The sequence below is a fragment of the Ascaphus truei genome, chromosome 1 (genome assembly GCF_040206685.1).
Source record: "Ascaphus truei isolate aAscTru1 chromosome 1, aAscTru1.hap1, whole genome shotgun sequence".
Taxonomy (NCBI): domain Eukaryota; kingdom Metazoa; phylum Chordata; class Amphibia; order Anura; family Ascaphidae; genus Ascaphus; species Ascaphus truei.
The window spans coordinates 497,800,479-497,823,346 of NC_134483.1; the positions used below are offsets into that span (position 1 = coordinate 497,800,479).

General features: G+C 42.1%; 1 protein-coding gene across 6 annotated transcripts in view; it reads left to right on the forward strand.

The window, feature by feature from the left end:
* Nucleotides 1–22,868, forward strand: part of BOD1L1 (biorientation of chromosomes in cell division 1 like 1) — a 112,249-nt gene that overhangs the window by 40,844 nt on the left and 48,537 nt on the right. For all 6 annotated transcript variants that reach the window (XM_075569235.1, XM_075569210.1, XM_075569216.1 and 3 more), the window contains 6 exons: nucleotides 6,744–6,811; nucleotides 7,247–7,301; nucleotides 10,390–10,466; nucleotides 10,830–10,881; nucleotides 17,059–17,135; nucleotides 20,596–20,650. In XM_075569235.1, coding sequence (XP_075425350.1) covers nucleotides 6,744–6,811; nucleotides 7,247–7,301; nucleotides 10,390–10,466; nucleotides 10,830–10,881; nucleotides 17,059–17,135; nucleotides 20,596–20,650 — 384 coding nt within the window. The remainder of the gene's footprint in view (nucleotides 1–6,743; nucleotides 6,812–7,246; nucleotides 7,302–10,389; nucleotides 10,467–10,829; nucleotides 10,882–17,058; nucleotides 17,136–20,595; nucleotides 20,651–22,868) is intronic.

Consider the following 22,868-nt stretch of genomic DNA (forward strand, 5'->3'; position numbering starts at 1 on the left):
AGGATTCTACACTACTTCCCTGTACTGTACTCTTTGTGAAGCACTGAGCACACTTCTGGCGCTATACAAATAAAGACCTACCTACTCAGTATTATTCTATTTAATTTAATAAAATAATTTCATAACCTTCTACTCAATTCTGGGTGTATAGCCAGCTAGCTTTCCGGGCGTTCCGCCAAATGTCCCTGGGCAGAACAAATACTAACTGTTCAGTTTTCCAAATATTAATTGCTGATTTCTAACCTATACTTTTACATATTGAGCAGCTCAGAGTTTAAAATGGAGCTTCTCCCATAGCCAAAATTTCCATGGCATCCTAAAAATAAAACAATACAAACCGGCGCCTAAAAAGTCCAAAAACAGTCTGTATAGAGTCCAATTGGAATGAAGTGCAAGGAATTGCTTCGAATCTTGTAATTCCAAGGATATTGATAGATCCACGGCAAGGTGGTACGTGGTATATCAAAAACAAGCAGAAAAAAACATCATAGTGCAAACTGCTGGTTAAACACACAGACAACACAAACACTAAACAAACAAATACAAAACAATTGACAAATACAAGCAAGGCTGAAAAATAAAGAGTTAATTTAATACAACATATATTTAAAATAACAAAATGAAAACAGTGGCAGGCAGCTGGTCCGGTCACATAAAACCGGAATCCTACTCACAAGATGTTACGAGTAAATGCACATTAATTAGCAGTCACTGGGAGGTGTTGGTTATATCTCCTATGGCGTCGGGCTGATGCAGGAACTGCTCCAAAGCTGTCGCACTCTCCTGGACTGGAAATCCATCACTGGGGGTGGGCCTTGGGGAAAGCCGCCTCTTTCTGCTGCTGTAATGCAATTGAACGCTACCAAGTTGCCTGTGTTCTGTTGGTGACAACTCTAGAATACTGCCCTACACGTTTCATGCGCATGCGCACTTCATCATGATTCACCCTTGATGAAGTGCGCATGCGCACGAAACGCGTAGGGCAGTATTCTAGAGTTGTCACCAATAGAACGCAGGCAACTTGGTAGCATAGCGTTCAATTGCATTACAGCAGCAGGAAGAGGCGCCTTTCCCCAAGACCCACCCCCAGTGACGGATTTCCGGTCCAGGAGAGTGCGACAGCTTCGGAGCAGTTCCTGCACCAGCCCGACGCCATTGGAGATATAATCAACACCTCCCAGTGACTGCTAATCAATGCGCATTTACTCGTAACATCTTGTGAGTAGGATTCCGGTTTTATGTGACCGGACCAGCTGCCTGCCACTGTTTTCATTTTGTTATTTTAAATATATGTTGTATTAAATTAACTCTTTATTTTTCAGCCTTGCTTGTATTTGTCAATTGTTTTGTATTTGTTTGTTTAGTGTTTGTGTTGTCTGTGTGTTTAACCAGCAGTTTGCACTATGATGTTTTTTTCTGCTTGTTTTTGATATACCACGTTAACACCTTGCCGTGGATCTATCAATATCCTTGGAAGTACAAGATTCGAAGCAATTCCTTGCACTTCATTCCAATTGGACTCTATACAGACTGTTTTTGGACTTTTTAGGCGCCGGTTTGTTTTGTGATCTCACTGACTGTGTCTTGGGTCAGTTATTCCTGGCAGCCTTGCCTTAATATTATAAGGCTTCTAAGTGTAAACACTTGCACTACACGTATAATATTTTTCAATTCGATTCTCATTTGAGCTTTTAGCGCTAATTGCACCAATTCTTTTTTCTTATCCTAAAAATAAAAACAACGGGACATTGTCAAGGGGCAAGACACCCTTAACATATAACACACGTTTGCTTGTGAATTTTGTGCAGCTTAAAAAATTCCCAAACATATCCTAACCAGAACAAATAAAATTGAAATGTATTTACTGGTTACACACAAACAGAAAACACAGAACACAGACACAAAACAAACAATTTCACACTTCTCTCATACACAGCCAACCAACTTCACAAAAATAACAAGAAAACACAGTTTTCTCACCTATTCTAATAGATTAGAAAACAAAACAGTTTGATCCTGCAAACTAAGTTAATAAAAATTCCTGTCTCTTTTCTTATTATCATATCTAACCTACATTTTAACCTAAATTGAAGCTATAGAGCTTCAGTTAACTTTTGTGTCTGGAATGTATCTCTGCACATTCTTTAAGCTGAAGAAGGGAGGCTGTCTGGGCTGCAATTCTGATTCTCCCTCTCCTCTTTCTTGAGATGGAAATAGAGTAGTGGGAAAAGGATGTCTTTTCTGGTTTTAAAAATTTATCGTCTGGCCAGAACGAATAAATCCTTAAAATGTACCAGTCACCGGGCTTAATTATACAAATGGTAAAGATCAAATGATCTTCCCGCATACTGTATGCCCATTCTTTGTCCTTCTCTCCATGAGCACTCAAACTATTCTTTGCCCAGTGTTAATTAGTTTGTGTTGTAGTGGGTGTGCACACCTTTACAAATTAAACTTCATCGTGAGCAATTAATTGTATTTCATTGTAGTACAATATTGCAAGTTTCTGGATGGTAATTATGTATACATATAATAAGCCGGCATTCTCATTATTCAACTCCCACAGAAGACTTTCACACAGGTAGGATTCACACAGGTACAAGGGAAGGATGTTCAGTTCCGTTTTTACAGCTCTTCTCAATGGCACAACAATAAATTGCCAGCGCCAAGACTACTTCTGTATCAGAACCTGACTCAGCCACTTATTGCTGTGGGGAAGGATATTACCACAGACACACAGGGATTACTCAAACAATCAACATTTTTACCATATTTATACCTGAGAATCGAATAAACCTTTTGGGAAAAAACTCATTTTCCCTACCTTGGACCTACAGTAAACCTAGGGCATGTTCCCCACTCAGATTCGCAATACATGAGACTCCCTGAGCTTCTCAATCCAGACGGGGCAAAGCCCTCTTGGGAATCCATACTTTGGACTATCCCAGATTCTCTTTTTAGGCAAACATAATCCGTTGAGAACAATGAAGGGCACCGATGGACTGCGACATTGGTTTCCTCTCTGGTTATCTCTTTTAGGGCTATGCAATTACTGGCAAATTTTCCTGACTCTTTACAATTATAACACTTTCTATCCCTTCCTTGATCCCTATCCAGTGACCCCTCCTGGGTCCTATCATATACTCTACTTTTGTTAACCGTACTATTTTGAGAAAAGAACACAGTTTGTGCCTAAACAAATTTCACTTCCTGAGCCTTTTCTTTCTCTACCACAGTAGTAATTTCTGACGATCTTTTATGCTCCCAACCAATACACAGTCTCTATATGCGTCCCAATTTCTGCATGTAAACCGTTGACAAAAGCCGCCACTATAAGTGGTCTTGCGTTCGTCTCTGCTTCCTCAATACCTCCATTTGCCTTGATCATTTACAATAATTTATTGGCAAATTCACTTGCTGTATCTTCCTTATTCACTTGCTGTTTCTTCCTTATTCACTTGCTATTATGTTCATTTTTGTCTAGTAAATGCAGCAGTTATAACACCTTTTTAGGGGAAAAAAAGGTCTCTAATATAATCTGGAGTTCCTACTTCGGGACCCTCCTGTTCCTCAACTGAATTCTTTTGGCCCATTTAAACCTAAGGTATGTTTCCCTGTGAGATTTGCAACATATGAGGCTCTCTGAGCTTCTCAATCCCACAGAGAAAGACTCCTTTCTCAATTTAAACATTTGCGACAATAGTACAAAAGTGCCATCTACTAGCCAACAAAATATATTTACATTGTCTTTCTGTTCTCTGTATCCATGTTTTATTATTTTTGTCTGCAGACACATAACCTCTTGAGATTTTAGGTTCCCCGTATTTCTCTATTGTACAGCGGGTCCAACCATGCCCTGTTTCATATATAGCGTGTCCAACCCAGCCCTGTTTCAGATACAGCGGGTCCAACCCAGCCCTGTACCAGCGGGACTCTTACCCAGCCCTGTTAAACCTTAAACTTTAAAATTGTCACAGAAACAGCTATAAATAATAATAGCATGTTCTTGTACAGCGCTGCTAGTTTTACGTAGCGCTTTACAGATACATTTTGCAGACACAGTCCCTGTCCCGTGGAGCTTACAATCTATGTGTTTTTGGAGTGCCTGAGGCACAGGGAGATAAAGTGACTTGCCCAAGGTCACAAGGAGTCTATACCGGGAATTGAACCAGGCTCCCCTGCTTCAAACTCTGTGACAGTCAGTGACTTTACTCACTAAGCCACTCCCTCTCCATATAAATGAATAAACTCACTTGATTATGTAGATCTCGTCACTCGGATAGGTCACCCTTATAAGACAGTCATCTCTACAGATCACTCAAACCATTAAACTGTAGCCTTTTTATAACAGGTGGCTTACCTTTTGGTCAATAGACGCCTGGTTTGAGTGATCGAGGACATGGTCTCCTTCGGGATTCCTGGTTTCGAGATATTGAGATCCCGGACGAAACTCCAACTGTGAAAGCTGAACAATATTTCAACACGGGTTCAGAAATAACGAGTGAGTTTATTCATACTTACAAGTGTGCACAGGGAGAGAAGCTTACAGGAGCTTTCTAACAAGGTTACATCTGCAGAGAGTATTTATACACCAAGGTAAACTATGCACCCTATATGAGGTGACTCACACGTCATGGACAATAACTAAAAACTAGAGAAACAACCAAAAATCCTTATGCAGGCACTTATCTAGTACAACAACAAAGTATGTCAGGGTACATCAAAACGACCGCAACAAAGTACATCAGGGTACATCTTATCGCTATACTTCTGGGCAACAATAGAATGTCTTATTTGTTTCAGTATAGTTGTTTGCTTTGAGCCATAAGCACAGAGTGAAATCTCCTGTCGGCGAAACTCATCCTTTCTAGCAAACAAAACATTCTTTCACACAGAACTGGTCATGACAGACAAAATGGTTGACATAGACAAACAAAATGGCTTCTTTGTTCCTAGTGCCCCCTTATTGAGACCTCCCCATACCACACTTTCACAGCTGTTTGATCTTTGCATCATTCATCTGTACTTCTCTGTCATGTTTGACCTCTTTCTCTCATCTGCCAATTTCCTATTGCTATCTTCATTGTTATGTCTTGTATACTCATTCTGTAAAAATACATGGTTACTGTTATAGAAATAAAAAAACACAACGGTCTGTCCTCAAGTATTTTGTAATAGTAGGTTTTTATTAGCCCTTTTTTCTAGGTTTCATGGCTTTGGTTTCATAAGGTTTGGATGAGAATTGCACACAACTTAAGGTAAAATAAATGAAGCACATTCAGATGAAAGGAATGCATTTAAATAAAATGGACTGCCCCTTTCTGGTCAGTGGACTCCAAGCCATTGGCTTTTTCGGGATGACTGCCAACGACTCAATGCTGCTGTTAGAATGCATTACACAGTCCTGTTTTTCTGGAGGTTTGCAACGTTTATATCAGAAGCAAAATAACATTTGTTCTAATTTAGTACTTTGATGGTCTGTGATTTGACACTTGTTCATCCTGAGAAAATTGTATTACACTTTTGTTCGGTGCTGGATAACCCAAACAAATTCCTTAAAAATAAACATTTATATCCTTTGTTCAGCGTCTCAAAAGTTTGATCGTATATTATATCTTACGATTTTTCTGCAGCAATGTTTGTCGGAGATTATACTGTTTTCTATTAGCAATAATCAATCAATTGTCTATCTGGGTGCTGACACACCCAAACGCTAGGGATCTGTGGTAAGGATAGATCAGCTTGTCTGCCCCCAATAAGTATAAGGAGTTTGGAAGTCGGTTCAATGTAATGTTTCTAAAGGTGTAACAATAAATAATCAAAGTGCGGTCAAAGAAGCCACTGGTTACCTGGTAGGTTATATATCTGGCACGTGACATCATACTTGTGATATGAGTTGCAGACAGCCTTAGCCTTTTACAGATGGATATTGACCTTGCTTTTTACCAGCCTTATCTTTGTTTCAAATGTCAATCGTCCTACTGAAACATAATGAGATGGCAAAGGTGCCCTTCAGAAATATTTGTATACTAGAGTAAGCTATTCTGCAACTGGGCAGCGCGTGTGTAAGATATTCATTATACGTGCAGTCCGTCAACTCTCGTATCCACAATGTTTACATTTCATATCCTCACATAAAGCAAGGAACTACCCCTAGGCAGGGACGGTGCAACCACTAGGTGACTTAGACGGTTGCCTAGGGCAGTATATTTTGGGGGTTGCGGAAGAGGGCGGCAGAAGAGGGGGATGAAAAGTGGGAGAAGAGGATCACGGGAGCGGAGCAGGGTGACAGAGGATGACAGCCAGGGATGAGCGTGCCCCAGCTGTCTGATTTGGAAGTCTTCACTGACTTCCAGTGTTTTCCGCTGCTACATCACAGCTCCTCTCCGGCTGTCCTGCTCTGCTTCCACGGTCATCTGTCCTCTTCTCCTGCCGTCTTCCTCTGCTGTCCTGTTCCTGCTGTTTCCACCTCAGACCACCGAAGCCAGGTAGGTGAAAAGAGTGGGAATGGGGCTATAATAACAAAACAAAATGTGGGTGTGGAGGGTGGCGCAGGACTGACTGTTTTTTTTATTGGGGTGCCAAATACCTTTACACCGGTCCTGCCCCTAGAACTACATACGCAAAGTTATGCTTCTTCGTCAGGAGTTGCTGGATCCCGTAGTATTCCTGCTGTGTGGTGTTCAGCGAGGGCACAGCATGAACACTAACAATGTATGACGTAGGTTTGTCTTATCTTACAGATCTGGGTGAGGATTTGGTAGAAGTAGCGGAGACGAGTCAACCTAATGATTCTGTCCAGATTGAGAAGGTAATTCTGGATGGATTATGCAAATGCCAAAAAGCTATTTTTTTAGATCATTCTTTTGGAATTCAATTGTCTATTTTTCTTCATCCGTGTCCTTATTTATTGTGACTCCGCACGAGCCTCCGTGTTTTACAAGTACTGCTGTAATAAAGTGGAGACCATTCTCCAAACGGCAGCAAAGGGGTGAGCCGTACACTTTGTGTAATCTGAAAACGGTGTAATTGTTTGCCTTTTCATTCATATATTAATACATTAAACATAAAAAAGAAGCAACATGTTCATCTCTCCTGTCCTTTTTCTATCTGCATTATAAATGGCAACAATGACATAGATAGAAAAGGCGTGGCTGTGATTCTTTTTATACAGAAGAGAAATAAAACGGTTTGTTCTTTTTTTCTGTTTCTACCCATTTCCGTAATCCTTGCTTTAATGTTGCAGGAACATGAAACAGACATTGGAAAGGAGGATGCAGCTTTCCAGCAGCATAAACCAGGTACTTAAACCCTCTCTCTGTTTGAATATGATACAATTTCCCTTGCTATTGCTTACACATGCAGTTATATTACTTATCTTCCCCTGGTGCTTGGCCCAAGGCTGTTTGTATCATTCATCTGTGATGTCATATCTGACGCATTTTTTTCCCCATCTTTCCTTATCTCCCAATTTCCTTTTAACTTTAGGAACTGGAAATTCACCTTTATAATCAAGCACTAATACACCACCCTCTTAAAATGCTTACTCCGTCCTGAGCCATGTTAAATCTATGCATTTACTTCTCTGCCTGCTTGCTCTGTTAAATCACAATGGCCCAGACTCACTAAATTGGGCTAAATAATGTAACGTTATCAAAATCGGAACAAACGTGCTCTGAGCTTAACGGCTCAAAACAAAATACTGTACATACAAAAATAACGTCCTTAGTATTGTGTCAACGTCTTATTTCAGAATTAAGCTATGTTTCCTTCAAATTATGTGCAGTTTTTTAAGTCGTGTAATGTGCGTTATTTTCAGCCACACAGCTTTTTGATGACTTGGGAATAACACAGGAAAAGAACACTGTTATTAAAGTGTGTGTGTGTGTGTGTGTGTGTGTGTGTGTGTGTATGTATATATATATAGAGGTAACATCGCCGGAAGAAGAGATCAGTGTATCTCGAAAGCTCGCACAAATAAAAGCATTTCGTTAGCCACAGAACGGTATCATCTATTTATTTTTTTATTATTATATATATATATATATGTGTATATGTATGTGCTATATCTATATCTCTCATATATTATAAGTCCTAGCTAAACCAAGCAGTACTCCTAACCACACTGAAATAGGTTTGTTTAGTGTATATGTATGTGCTATATCTATATCTCTCATATATTATAAGTCCTAGCTAAACCAAGCAGTACTCCTAACCACACTGAAATAGGGTTGTTTAGTGTATATGTATGTGCTATATCTATATCTCTCATATATTATAAGTCCTAGCTAAACCAAGCAGTACTCCTAACCACACTGAAATAAGTTTGTTTATTGTATTTGCCCTGTCATGATAATGTCATAAGGTATTGGTTATTTTAATCCCTTTTGTGCTTAAGGGGTTAATGAGCTACAGTTTGAGTTTAAAATACAACATTTGTGAACTGTCTTTTTTAGAAATCTGTGGGGACTTCAAAAGGGCTTGATTGAAGTTGGGTGTGAAAAGTACAAATAATGGGTTTATTGAATGTTAACATCATTTTGCAGGCCAAGTGTCTATGGCTGGTAGAGTCCAGATAAGGGCAATGTCTGGAGACTTTGGTGTAAAATATAGCCCCTGTGACAACTATCTGTACACAGAGAATATCATTTCACATCCTCTGCTGAACATGCTGCAAATTACATGTGTATATCCGTGGAACGAGTTGCACATAATGATTACAGACACATTAGGTCTAGCAGGTACTAGGAGACAGATATGATTTAAATGTTCATATTTAGTCTCTTTGTGTCTAAATGTATTGATGTGGCTCATGTGTGAGTAAATATTACAGAAGTAAAGTTATGAGTACATTTAGATATGGAAAATGAGTTTTAAACGTCCTTTGGTGGGAGGTGTTTTACTCTGTAAGACTCAATCTCACCACTGATTTACGACAGGGGCTGGGTTTAGGTTGTGTTCAATGGGAAATAATTATATTTAAGTCTGGGCAAGTATTATGAAAATCAGATGTCCACAGAGGAGTATTTGGCACCAGGTACAGGATATTTCATTGTCTATTACCAGTGACCTCTCTGGGTTGAAAATCTATGGCATTTGGTAAAGTATAGGTTTTCTTTTATGTTCATCACTTTATTTTAAGAAGCTGTTCTGCCTTGTATTGTCACTGCATGTTTTTTGTAATACCTTTTCTGTAACCTAAGCAGTTGTATTTTTATATATTTATATGAAAACATTTAATAAGTAATGCTTTTGGTCTCAGAATGAACGCTCTGGAGAGAGTAATTTACGCTACAAGTGATTTTGGTGTGTTAAAGTGCATAGTTTTTTCTATAATAAACAGGGACCTGAGGCCATGGTAAATATTAGTCTGATATGATAAGAGATATTTGCATATCCCCAGGTGGTGGTAGTGGATAGATATGATTTGCAATTAAGTAGGGGTTAATATTAACTCACTGGTTCCGTCCGGGAGGAGGAGAAAGGTGGGGTGGAGCTAAAGTAGCCGTGTGTATTAACCCTGGTTGCATGTCTAAGTCACGTGCTCACTTGTGTGCTGTTTGGGCGGAGGTGTATTGGGACGGATTGAGAGGAGAGAGAATTTATTTGAGAGACTTTTGCGGGGGTGAAGAGTGAGGCAGCTTGCGGGTTGTGTATTGATCCTTGATCCTGTAGAGGAGATATTGTCCATTTGCCAGACCTTTGCGGAGGTGAAAAGTGGGAGCGCTTGCGGGCGTGAGTATTAACCCTTGTCCCGTATGCAGGTCGCGTGCTAGCTGGGTGTCATACGTGACATGCCCTATTTCAGTATCTGTATGGGAGTAACACTAGGTTTAGCTAAAACATACATACTTTATCATTCCTTGCTGTTGATATTCAGAGCTTCTGAAGTTGAGTATTCTTATGCCAGCTGCTCATTTACGTATAATTCCCTTTACATTTTCCCCAACATCTGTTCTTTTTTACGCTACGCTTTTCACTTGACGTTAACATATTTTAACGCTAAGTTACTTAAGGGGTCCAGGAATTACCTTGAACGTTGCATTAAATGACTTAACTGAGAAAATCTTATAACACTCCATTGCACCGTCCCACGTGTTAGTTGCTGCTAATATTCACACGACCAGTCACACAAATTTCTTTTAAAAAAAATCCCATCATATTCTTTATATAGCGTCTCAAGTTTGAGATATTGAATCATGCGATTTTCCTGCAAATGTTTGTATTTCACATCCGCGTGTACAGGAAGGACTGACCCCTGGGCCAACTACATACGGCACCTGACTGTTCTCCTCTCCTCAGGCGGTTGTGAAATGACGCAGATCGTTGTACTCTGTGGTAATAGCAGCGATGTCGCAGCTTGGACACTAAAATTTTTATATTTTGCAGATCTGTGCGGTCAGAGTGATGATTTGGCAGTAGCAGAGCCGAGTCATCCTAGTGATTCTCCCAGCGAGATTGAGAAGGTAATTCTGGGCGCATTGTGTGAATAAGCTATTTTTGAGATGATTCTTTTGTAATGAAATTGTCTATTTTTCTTCACGTTTGTCCTTATTTATTGTGGCTCTGCATGAGCCTCCGTATTTTACTAATGCAGCCGGCACTGAACTATGTGGGGGGTATATGCCTTTCATTCGTTTATTAATAAATTAAGCATAAAAAGCTAGAGAAGCAGCGTGTTCATATCTACTATCTTTTTCTAGCTATTAATTTTAGAAACTGCAACAAGTATACCAACAATACATGGCTGATTCTTTTTATGTAGAAGTGAAGTGAAACAATTTTTTTCTGTTTTCTAATCATTTTCATAATTCATATTAATGTTACAGGAACAGAAATCAGACATCGGAAAAGATGCATCTTTCCAGCAGCATGAACCAGGTACTTAAGCTCTCTGTATGTTGGAATGTGCTACCATTTGTCTTGCTATTGTTTACAGTACATAGTTTCTGTATATTACCTAATTTCCCCATAGGCTTAAAGTTGTTTGCTTTTCCAGTCATTCCTCTCTTATGCTCTGTCATGTCTGACGCCTTTTTGTCCCCGACCTCTCACTTTCTCTTATCTGCGAGTTTCATATTCTCTTCATGACTATGCTACCATCTTAAAATGCATACTGAGGCCTAAACCATGCTCAATTAATCTGCATTTACTTGTCTGCCTGCTGTCTCTGTAAAACCACCAATGCCCAGACTCCCTAAACTCTGCTAAATCAGGCCAAATACAGCTAAACCCCGTTATAACGCGCCTCGTTATACCGCGATTCGGTTATAACGCGGTTTTCCCGTGGCTCCCACACACTGGAAAGTATCTACTGGCGCCAAATAAGATATATACTGCAAAAGGATATAAGAAAACCAAGCCTGTTGGCTGTAGACACGAAACTCCTCACGTTGTGCTTAAAGAAAAAAAAAAAGCACAACACATAGCGTAATACTGTGACTATAAACGGACAACACTTAACAACATGTAACAGCTGAAAAATAAATTTATTTTTCAGCTGTTACATGTTGTTAAGTGTTGTCCGTTTATAGTCACAGTATTACGCTATGTGTTGTGCTTTTTTTTTTTCTTTAAGCACAACGTGAGGAGTTTCGTGTCTACAGCCAACAGGCTTGGTTTTCTTATATCCTTTTGCAGTATATATCTTATTTGGCGCCAGTAGATACTTTCCCTTTCCATACTATAGTTCTGACCAGGGGGTCAGTTTTTTGTATCTTGGGCAGCCCCTTATGCATGTTTGGTCATTTATACATAAGGTAATATATACTCTGTCATACTATTGTGGGTAGCGCTGCCTGTTTTGTTGTTTTTACACACTGCACACACTGCACACACTCACTGCACACACACTGCTCATTGCTCACACTGCCACACTGCCACACTGCCACACTGCACACTGCACACTGCACACTGCACACTGCACACTGCACACACACTGCTCATTGCTCACACTGACACACTGCACACACACTGCACACTGCACACACACTGCACACTGCACACACACTGCTCATTGCTCACACTGCACACACTGACACACTGCACACACACTGCACACTGCACATACACTGCACACTGCACATACACACTGCACACACTGCACATTGCTCACACTGACACACTGCACACACTGCACTGCACACTGCACACACTGCACTGCACACTGCACACACACTGCACACTGCACACACACTGCTCATTGCTCACACTGCACACACTGACACACTGACACACTGCACACACACTGCACGCACACTGCACACTGCACACTGCACACTGCTCATTGCTCACACTGCACACACTGACACACTGCACACACACTGCACACTGCACACACACTGCTCATTGCTCACACTGCACACACACTGCACACACACTGCTCATTGCTGACACTGCACACACTGACACACTGCACACACACTGCACACTGCACACTGCACACACACTGCACACACACTGCTCATTGGACACACTGCACACACACTGCACACTGCACACTGCACACACACTGCTCATTGGACACACTGCACACACACTGCACACTGCACACACACTGCTCATTGCTCACACTGCACACACTGACACACTGCACACACACTGCACACAATTATTATATAGAAATAAACAGACAACTGCACTTTAACAGATGTACAGTATTTTGCCTGTACAACGTCTTGTGACTTTTGTTTCACAAAGTTAAGGGGGTGGGAAGTCATTGTGCTGTGGGGGTTGGGGGGGTGGCGGGGCCCTGCGCTGCGGCTACGGCGGGCCCTGTACTGCGGCGGGGGGGGGGGTTAGCGGTCTGTGTGTGTGAGTGCGAATGCCTGTCTGTGTGTGTGTGTGTGAGTGCGTGAGTGCCTGCATGTGTGTGCGCGCGTGTGTGTGTATGAGTGCGTGAGTGCCTGTGTGTGTGTGTGTGTGTGTGTGTGTATGTGTGTATGTATGAGTGCTCCAGCCCGAGTCCGTGGAGGGAGGGGGGGAGAGAGTAGCGGGTACCTCCTGCAGCCAGTGGAGGGAGTGGGGGGAGAGTAGCAGCTCCCTCCTGCAGTCCGGGGAGGGGGGGAGAGTAGCAGCTCCCTCCTGCAGTCCGGGGAGGGGGGGGAGAGTAGCAGCTCCCTCCTGCAGCCCGTGTAGGGAGGGGGGGGGGGAGAGTAGCAGCTCCCTCCTGCAGTCCGTGGAGGGAGGGGGGGGAGAGTAGCGGGTCCCTCCGCTCAAGCCACGCCCCCCCTCCCTGTCAAACCTCCCACCTCCCGCTCCGGCTCTTACACTTACTTACACACACACTCAGACACTTACACACACTCACACACACTTACACACACTTAGACACTCACAGACACTCACGCACACCCACGCACACTTACGCACACTTACGCACACTCACACACACTTACAGACACTTACAGACACTCACACACACTTACACACTCACAGACACTCACACACACTCACACACACTTACAGACACTTACACACACTCACACACACTCACACACACCCACGCACACTTACGCACACTCACAGACACTTACAGACACTCACACACTCACACACACTTACACACACTTACACACACTTAGACACTCACACACACTCACACACACTTACAGACACTCACACACACTCACACACACATACAGACACTCACACATACTCACACACACTTACGCACACTCACGCACACTCACACACACTCACACACACCCACGCACACTTACACACACTCACACACACTCACACACACTTACAGACACTCACACACACTTACACACACTTAGACACTCACAGACACTCACACACACTTACAGACACTCACACACACTCACACACACTTACAGACACTCACACACACTTACAGACACTCACACACACTCACACACACTTAGACACTCACAGACACACAGACACTCACACACACTTACACACACTTACACACACACTCAGACACTTACACACACTCACAGACACTTACACTCACACCCACATACACACACCCATATACACACACACACTTTCTCTCCCATATATACATACACACACACACTCTCTCACACCCCCCGCGGTGACAGGGGGAAGCGGGGACAGGAGGGACATCCCCGCTCCCATCTCCTGCCCCGCGGCCTGTCCCGCGGTGACAGGGGGAAGCGGGGACAGGAGGGACATCCCCGCTCCCATCTCCTGCCCCGCGGCCTGTCCCGCGGTGACAGGGGGAAGCGGGGACAGGAGGGACATCCCCGCTCCCATCTCCTGCCCCGCGGCCTGTCCCGCGGTGACAGGGGGAAGCGGGGACAGGAGGGACATCCCCGCTCCCATCTCCTGCCCCGCGGGCTGTCCCGCGGTGACAGGGGGAAGCGGGGAGCGGAGGGACATGCCCGCTCCCATCTCCTGTCCCGCGGGATGAATATGCGCTAAAGCGCGGCGGCCATTTTTTTTCGCGACCCCGTTAGTAACGCGGTGGTCTCGGGGTGGACCCCGAGACCCGCGTTATAACGGGGTTTAGCTGTACCATGATATTGTCTAAATCGGAAACAGATTTGTTATGTGCCCTGAGAATAATGGTGTACTTGCAAACCAAATTATATGCAAAAAAGAACGTCCTTTCTAGAATTAATTAGGATAGGGTTAATGTCCTGTTTCACGGTAACGCCATTTTATTTTCAAATAACGTGCTATTTTGTAAGTCTTGACATTATTCTCAGCCAAAATGTAAAGAAAAAGGTATGCTCGCCAATAAATATCTCTATGATGTAGAGTGATGTGTACAGAGACAGACTCACAATGTTTTTTGCATTGACCGTGGTTCAGTGCAGAAAACATCCGTTTGCATCATATAAATAATTATTGGCGAGCATACCTTTTTCTTTACACTTATTCTGAGTGCTACAGGTTATTGTTTGTATGTTACTGTCTGGGTTTACGGATTACCCTTTTTTTTATTTTTTTATTTATTTAATTTTTTAATATAATACTTCTCGGCCACACACTGAAATTGGTTTTTGGGAGCAGAGTTGGTCAATAAAATATAACGCAGGAAAATAACGCTACATTATTTATCATAGCTAAACCTGGTGTTACTCCCGGTCACAAAGAAATGGGGCTGTTGCCCTATTTCTGTATCTGTACACCAGGTTTAGCTGAGACTTAATAGAACACATGTTTTTGCTGTTAATAGTAAACGAGATTAGTGAGTAGGGTATTCTTATGCTTGCTGCTAATTTGCATATAATTTCCGTAACCTCTGTACTTTATAACGCTAGGCTTTTTGTGTGACATTAACATGTTAAATCAACATTTCTTTAGTGGGTATAGCGAAAAAAGGGTGATGTAGAATAGCGCTAATGATATGGTAATGAACAATAAACTCTATATAAGAGTAACCCCTATGGAGTCTGAGGCAGCCTGGTGGATCACTGATAGTATGAGATGAAACAGAGACAAAAAGAGAGATACCGGCGCCTATTAAGTCCAATTAGGTATTAGTCCTGGATATCCAGATGGAATAGTTCAAGTCCCAATGATGACAGCTTAAGCAATCTTGTAATTAAGGGGTGACCAGATGTAACTTCATCCGTGTAGTATGGAACATGGAATGAAAAGAACACAGAATTTAGTGCAACACAGCTAACAAAAAATCACAGACATAACCTCACAAACCAGCACAAACAAGACACATAAACGCAAAGCTCAAAATAAAAAGTTAGTTTAATACAACTATAAAATAATAAAATGTGGGACGATGAGAAACCGAATAAGCCGGTCCGGTGGAGTAAAACTGAAACGCTACTCACAGGACGGCTCTAGAACACAAGCAATGAGCGCCGAATAGGCGGATGTAATCTGTCCTCCCTGGGCTGAGAAGTTGAAATGACCGCAACTTTCCTCCATATACCATGCTCCTCGAGACCGGAAGTGACGTCACCGGATACCGGATACTCCGTCACAGGTAGGCGGGATTTTCGAGCGGAGAGTCTTCTTAATTTTGCTCCAGGGGATCAGCACTCAGCTCTCTTCACATCAAATCGTCCAACAAAGTGAAAGAATTCCATACTACACGGATGAAGTTACATCTGGTCACCCCTTGATTACAAGATTGCTTAAGCTGTCATCATTGGGACTTGAACTATTCCATCTGGATATCCAGGACTAATACCTAATTGGACTTATTAGGCGTCGGTATCTCTCTTTTTGTCTTTAGTGGGTATAGCATTAACATTATGTTTAATGGTTTAACTGCGTTTAGTGAGTCTGGGCCTCATATTACAAGCTATTTGAGCAACGAGTACATTAAATGTTTGATGTAAGTCTCTCCATTGTGTATCATATTTAACAGTACTATCTCTTGTGTAATTTCTGTAAAATGCGGAGCACATGGTTGCTAGTTTAGGAATAAAAAATACACCTATATACTTCTACCCTCAAGTATTTTATGAACTGAAAAAAATAATTTCTTCTCTATAATTTTTATGGCTCAGGTTAGAATGGGAGCCAAGTGACAAATATAACAGATAAAGATGCGCATTCAGAGAAGAGGAATGCATTTCAATTAAAAAGGGACTGTCTCCTTTTGGTGTGCGTATTCTAACAATTTACTTTCACGGGATGCCAGCTGTTAGAATACATTATACAGTCCTGATATTCTGGCATTTCTCAATGTGAGAAGCAAAATAAACTTTGTTGTAATGTAATAGTAATTTAGTAGTGATGCTTATCCTAAGAAAACCATATAAAACTCGTGCTGTCCACGTGTTGCTGCTTGTATTCAAACATTAGGTCACCCGAACAAATTCCTTTAAACGTTAATCTTTGTCTCAAAAGTTTGCTAAGATATTGTATCATGCGATTTTTCTGCAAATGTTTAGATTTCATATTGACATAGAAAGTACAGAACCACCACCCCAGGCCAACTACATACCGCACTAACTCGACCTAACCTGCGACGGTGCTCTGCTTTGTCAGGAGATCGCAGGACCCCGTGGTATTCCTGCTGTGTGGGTGCCAGCGGTGTCGCAAAATGAACACTGGAAGAATCTGTCTTTGTTGTGTAATATCTTGCAGATCTGTGCTCTCAGAGTGAGCTTTTGGAAGTGGCAGAACCGAGTCATCCTAATGATTCTCCCAGCGAGATTGAGCAGGTAATTCTGGATGCATCGTGAATGCTAATAAGTGATTTCTGAGATTCTTTGGAAATTAAATTATCCTCATCTGTGTCCTTCTTTATTGTGGCTGTGCTTGAGAATTATAACAATTGTGTTTTTTATTTTTTTTTTAATTATTACAAATGCAGCCGCAATAAAGTAGGGACCATTGCCCAAACGGGCAGCAAAGAGGTGGCCAATACACCAATACATTTTATTAAAAAAAAAATACAATTTCTACAACGTCCTCTATAATAATAATTATGGGTTTACTCCTCCAGCCAGCTGAGGTACGACAAGAACTTCTTAAAGTCATTAGACCATATCATCTCTAGGATGACTGGAGGAAAAAGTTACATCCTGCCCGTCAGAGAAGAGTTAGTCGATCCTCCTTTGTCAGACCACCAAGATGAGTTATTTAGGAAGCAAGATTCTTTAAACCAGGAAGACCCAGTTATCGGGATTCGGTTCCACACCAACAACACTCCTGGGGCCGGCGTGGCCCAATACAATCTTCCAGTATGGGGACCAGCAATAAGCAAAGTTCCTGAATGTCACTGGATCCCAGTCCAGAGAACAGTGCTGGTCGGTGACAGACTGGCGAGGTTTCTGGATCGCTGGGCCCAGACAACAGCAAATTCCAGGATTGTACATATCATGAACTCAAAGGAATATCCTTGAGCTATAAAGATACTAGGTCATCATTTCAGAGAATCACGTCTCAAATAACCCGGAAAATAAGCAAGCCTTAAATCAGGCAGTTCAAGATCTCCCGGCAAATGCCGCGATTCAGTCGGTACTGCAGTTTAAGAAAGGCAAAGGATTTTATTCTTGCCGGTTTCTAGTGCTGAAAGCATCCGCTGAATTCAGAGCAGTTCTAAATCTGAAGGAAGTTAATACTTTTCTCAACATATATGCCACTTCAAGATGGAATCTTTAAGGGCGATCATATCAGTGATGGAAAAAGGAGCATGTTTGCACTCCATAGATCTAAAAGATGCTGATCTCCATATTCCAATAAAAGTATCACACCGCCAGTACCTGAGATTTTGGTTAAATGTCTGTCACTCCCAGTTTATGGCTCTTCCATTTGGATGGCTACAGAACCCTGAACCTTCAGAAAGGTCATATTAGTGGCAGCGTTGTTGTGACAGGCATTTTCATGGTTCCATACTTGGATGATTGACTGATTAAAGCCCCGTCAGACTGGGTTGCCAAAGATCAGGTGTGTATATAGTGCACAACATACTAGAAGACCATGGCTGGATCATCAACCTAAAGAAAAGCAGGCTCATGCCAGCTCAAGTCCTTCAGTTTCTAGGAGTCGTGTTCAATACAGTAGAAGCCCTGGTGTCACTACCTAACCCAAAGATACACAGAATTATTGGGGAGGTCCATTTGATCAGACAAGGCAGAATACCATCTAAGGCACAATTCATGCATCTGATAGTCCTTCACAGAAGTAGTTAATTGGCCCATATTTCAACTTGAGTCCCAGAGTTCTCAAATAAGCCACTAGAATCCAGCACTGGGTTGAGAAAGCCCCACGGCTTCCATTTCAGGAGACTGACATGACAAAGCCGACTTTCTCAGCAGGTGTTCAATACATTCAGGAGAGTGGGAGCTGAATCAGGAGCTGTTCGATTAGTTCGTTCGGAAAAGGAATCAACCTCATGGCATCAGCGGTCAACAAGAAGGTGCAAACGTAACAACCCTGGGATGTGTTCTCAATCACTTGGGACTTTTATCTCTGCTACATTTTCCTTCAACTCACTCTTGTACAGCGTGTGGTGATCCAGTGACAAAGCGCGAGTTCTCCTAATAGCCCGGAGTGGCCCATAAGAACATGGTTTGCGGAACTTTGTCACTATAGGAGCCGTGGGTTCTCCTAACATCTCCGGCATTGTTGACGCCAGGCTCGGTTTGTTTCCTCCTTCGCTCTAGCAGTCAAGGGTCCAGTGCCTTCCTGGGTCAGAGAGACTTGTCCCCTCGTGATCTCTCCAGCAGTCCAGGGTGTCTCCCTGTATCAGATATATCCCTGCAGTCCCTACTGCAAGAGTTTTTAAGTCTGCTTATTGGTCATTGCTTCAGGCTGCAGATTAACTAGCTCCCTGCTGTACTCGGTAGCTAATGATGATAGTATTTTCCATCAAAGCCTTTAGACAATGAAAAGACCTTGTCACAGACGCATTCGATCATAAACAGATTGCCCTGGATCCTATGATCGCTAGATTTATGAGAGCTATGAAAGATCCACAATCAGGATTCCTGTTTCTCTATGGGGTTTGAATCTGGTGCTGGGTTGGCTTGGTGCCATTTTTTCAGATCCACCAGGATAAGATAGTGTTAACTACTTTGAAGTTCCCTCATTCTGTCCCACTCTAGCTTGTGATAGAGAACGTCCGTTGCAAAATCTAGATGTAGTTAGGGCTCTAACATAAGTGCAAAGGACAGATAGCATTAGGAAAAGCTCTAGGCTATTTGGGCTGTTTCATGGACTCAGGAGAGGTCAGGCAGCTTCAGTCGAAATGGGGCATTTGGTCGCAACCAACTCCCCACCGGTGTTTAGCCGTAGGGGGACCCTCCACTGCTGGCCGCTTTGAGATAAGTTTTGGGGTAGGGGGATAACTGTAGGATTTTTTTGCGGTTAAGGTAAGGGGTTAGCTTTAGTATTAGGGGTTAACATTAGTGGATTTTAGGGTGCATGTAAGGTACTTACTGAAGCGTCCGGTGGCGGGTTAAGTCGTGACCAAGCGCCAGTGGTCATTTGGTCGCGGTGAAACGGCTGCGACCAAATGTCCTAGACCAACATCTGTTGCCTATCATCCATATGAATAGAAAGTCTATTACTGAGTCTTATAAGTCAACAGGAACAATGCCTCCTGTAGGTTTGAAGGCTCATTCTACCAGGGCTATGGCAGCTACCTGGGCAGAGAAGGCTCAGGTCTCTCCGCAGGACATTTGTAAAGCTGTGACATGGTCCTTGTTAAACACTTGCTAAACATTGCCTACTAGGTGTTAAATAATCTGTGGATGCAAGATTTGGTACGAGGTGCTTCAAGCAGTGGTTCCAACTGTAAAAATAAGTATTCCCTCCCAACAGTCCTAAAAATTGGATCTGGGATATCCTATTATTCTGATTGCCGTAGAAGAAATGAAGACATGTACCTTTCAATGTTTTCTTAAAGTTCTCTACAGCAGGGTACTTTCCCTCCCGTATTATTTCATTATTAATATATTTTGTGCTTCCCTTGAAGAGGCTTTGACAGAAGATAACTGACCTGGAATAGCAGTTGCCCCCTTACATGGGGCGGTGTTAGGAAGGGCTTATCCTACCTCAGCTCTTTGGAACAGCAAACCCATTATTATGACTGACATAGAGGTCTTGAAGAAAATGAAATATCAAAAGGTAAATTTATTTTTCTATTTATTTTGTTAATTTTTGGTATTGTTACAGGAACAGAAAACAAGTATCGTAAAAGATGATGCATCTGTCCAGCAGCATAAACCAGGTACATAAACCCTCTGTTGTGGATGTGCTACCACTTGTCTTGCTATTGTTTACATATACAGCATTACATAGCTGTATTAACTAATTTCCCCTGGGGCTTAACTTAAAAGTTGTTTGCTCTTTGCGCCATTCACCTGTACTGCTCTGTCCTGTCTGACACCTTTTTGCTCTCGACCTCTCATTTTTTCTTTACTCAAGCCTAAGGCTCCGGCCCCAGTGTTGACTGTTGCACAGCTTAAAGCCGCAATCTGCGGTCTGTAGTGAGCGATAGGGGGCGTGGTCAAAACAGAGGGGGGTGGAGGCGGTCCTGAACGAACAAAGCTGTCTCAGTTGCTGTGGCACCATAAGCACTTCATCAGCATCCAGTTCAGTATTTCTACCATCTTTGTTTGCATTGCAGTCAATCATCAAAAGTTTAGCTTGTACCAACACTGAGAGCATTCTGAGAGTATTACCATTAGCATTGCATTAAATACAAACAATGTCTGGGCCTCATATTACAATCTATTTGGCGCAAGAAGTCCACTTTTCAAATGCTTAATGCACGTCTGTCCATTGTACATGATGTTTAACAGTATTATGTCTTGCACACTTTCTGTGAAGTGCGGAGCTATTATAGAAATAAAAATATACATACAGTGGCAAAGTTTAATCACAGAAATTCCATAATTTTTGCTTGATAATCTTCTTGAATCAAAATTAGTCTTTTCTTAAATATTCAATAGGGTTTATATTAACCAATTCCATATCTTTTGAAACAGTGATGTATGAATTAGACAAACAATGAGTAATTAAGTCAGGGTATGTGAAAAAGTAAATGAAAACACTGGTTTTATCAGCTAAATTAAAGGGAATAATTACAATCGGGTGTTTAAATAATTAGGTTGATCTTTAGGTGTGAGTTTGGGTGCCCCATCCTTTATAAAGATCAGAACTTTGTGTTTGGTCTTCACCATATAGCTGTGTGGATTCATGTCATGCCACAATCAAAAGAAATCACGGAGGACCTCAGAAAAACAGTTATTGATGCTCATCAGTCTAGAAAGGGTTACAAAAACATTTCTAAGGATTTGGATCTCCACCAATCCACTGTCCGACAAATGGAGTAATGTCAATACCACAGTTGCTCTACCAAGGAGTGGTCATCCTACCAAAATCTCTCCAAGAATAAACCGGCAATTAATCCGTGAAGACACACAGAACCCCAGGTAACATCCAAGGATCTGCAGGCCACTCTCGTCTTGGCATATGTGCGTGTTCATGACTCAACTATCAGAAAAAGACTGAACAAGAATGGTGATCATGGAAGGATAGCCAGGAGGTACCTACTGCTTTCTAAAAAGAACATTGCTGCCTTCTGAAGTTCGCCAAGGGGCACATAGGTGATCCATTCTGGAACAGTGTTATCTGGACAGACAAGTCAAAGGTAGAACTTTTTGGCCTCAATGAGAAATGTTATGTTTGGCGAAAACCAAAACTGCATTCGAACTGAAGAAACTCATGTCAACCATCAAGCATGGTGGTGGGAGTGTGATGTTTTGGGGCTGCTTTGCTGCCACAGGACCTGGACGGCTTGCCATCATTGACACAACCAGGAATTCTGCACTGTATCAGAAGATCCTAGAGGAGAATGTTGGGCCATCCGTCGTGAGCTGAAGCTGAACCGCAAGTGGATTAAGCAAGACTGATCCTAAACATACAAGCAGATCTACCAAAAAATGACTGCAGAAGAAGAAATTCCATGTTTTAGAATGGCCTAGTCAAAGTTTTGACCTAAACCCTATTGAGATATTTTGCAGGACCTGAAGCGAGCTGTCCATGCAAGGTAGCCCTCAAATGTCACTGAGTTGAAGCAGTTCTGTTAGTAGGAATGGGCCAACATTCCTCAAAACCGATGTGAGAAACTGACCAGCAGTTACAGGAAACACCTAGTTGAAGTTATTGCTGCTCAAGGCATACCGAATCTAAAGGTTTACATACTTTTTCACACATGGATATTGAATATTTAATCATTTGTGGTATTGTAAATAAATGTTGAAAAAGTGTCATGTTTTTATGTCATTTGTTTGATCAGGTTATCTTTATTAGGCCTTAGATTACGATCTAATAACATTTTAAGTTTGAAATATGTGAAAATCTCATGAGGTTCACAAACTTTTTCTCGCCACTGTACATCTATTCTTCACTAATTGGCACAGCTCAGGTTAGGATGGGAACGA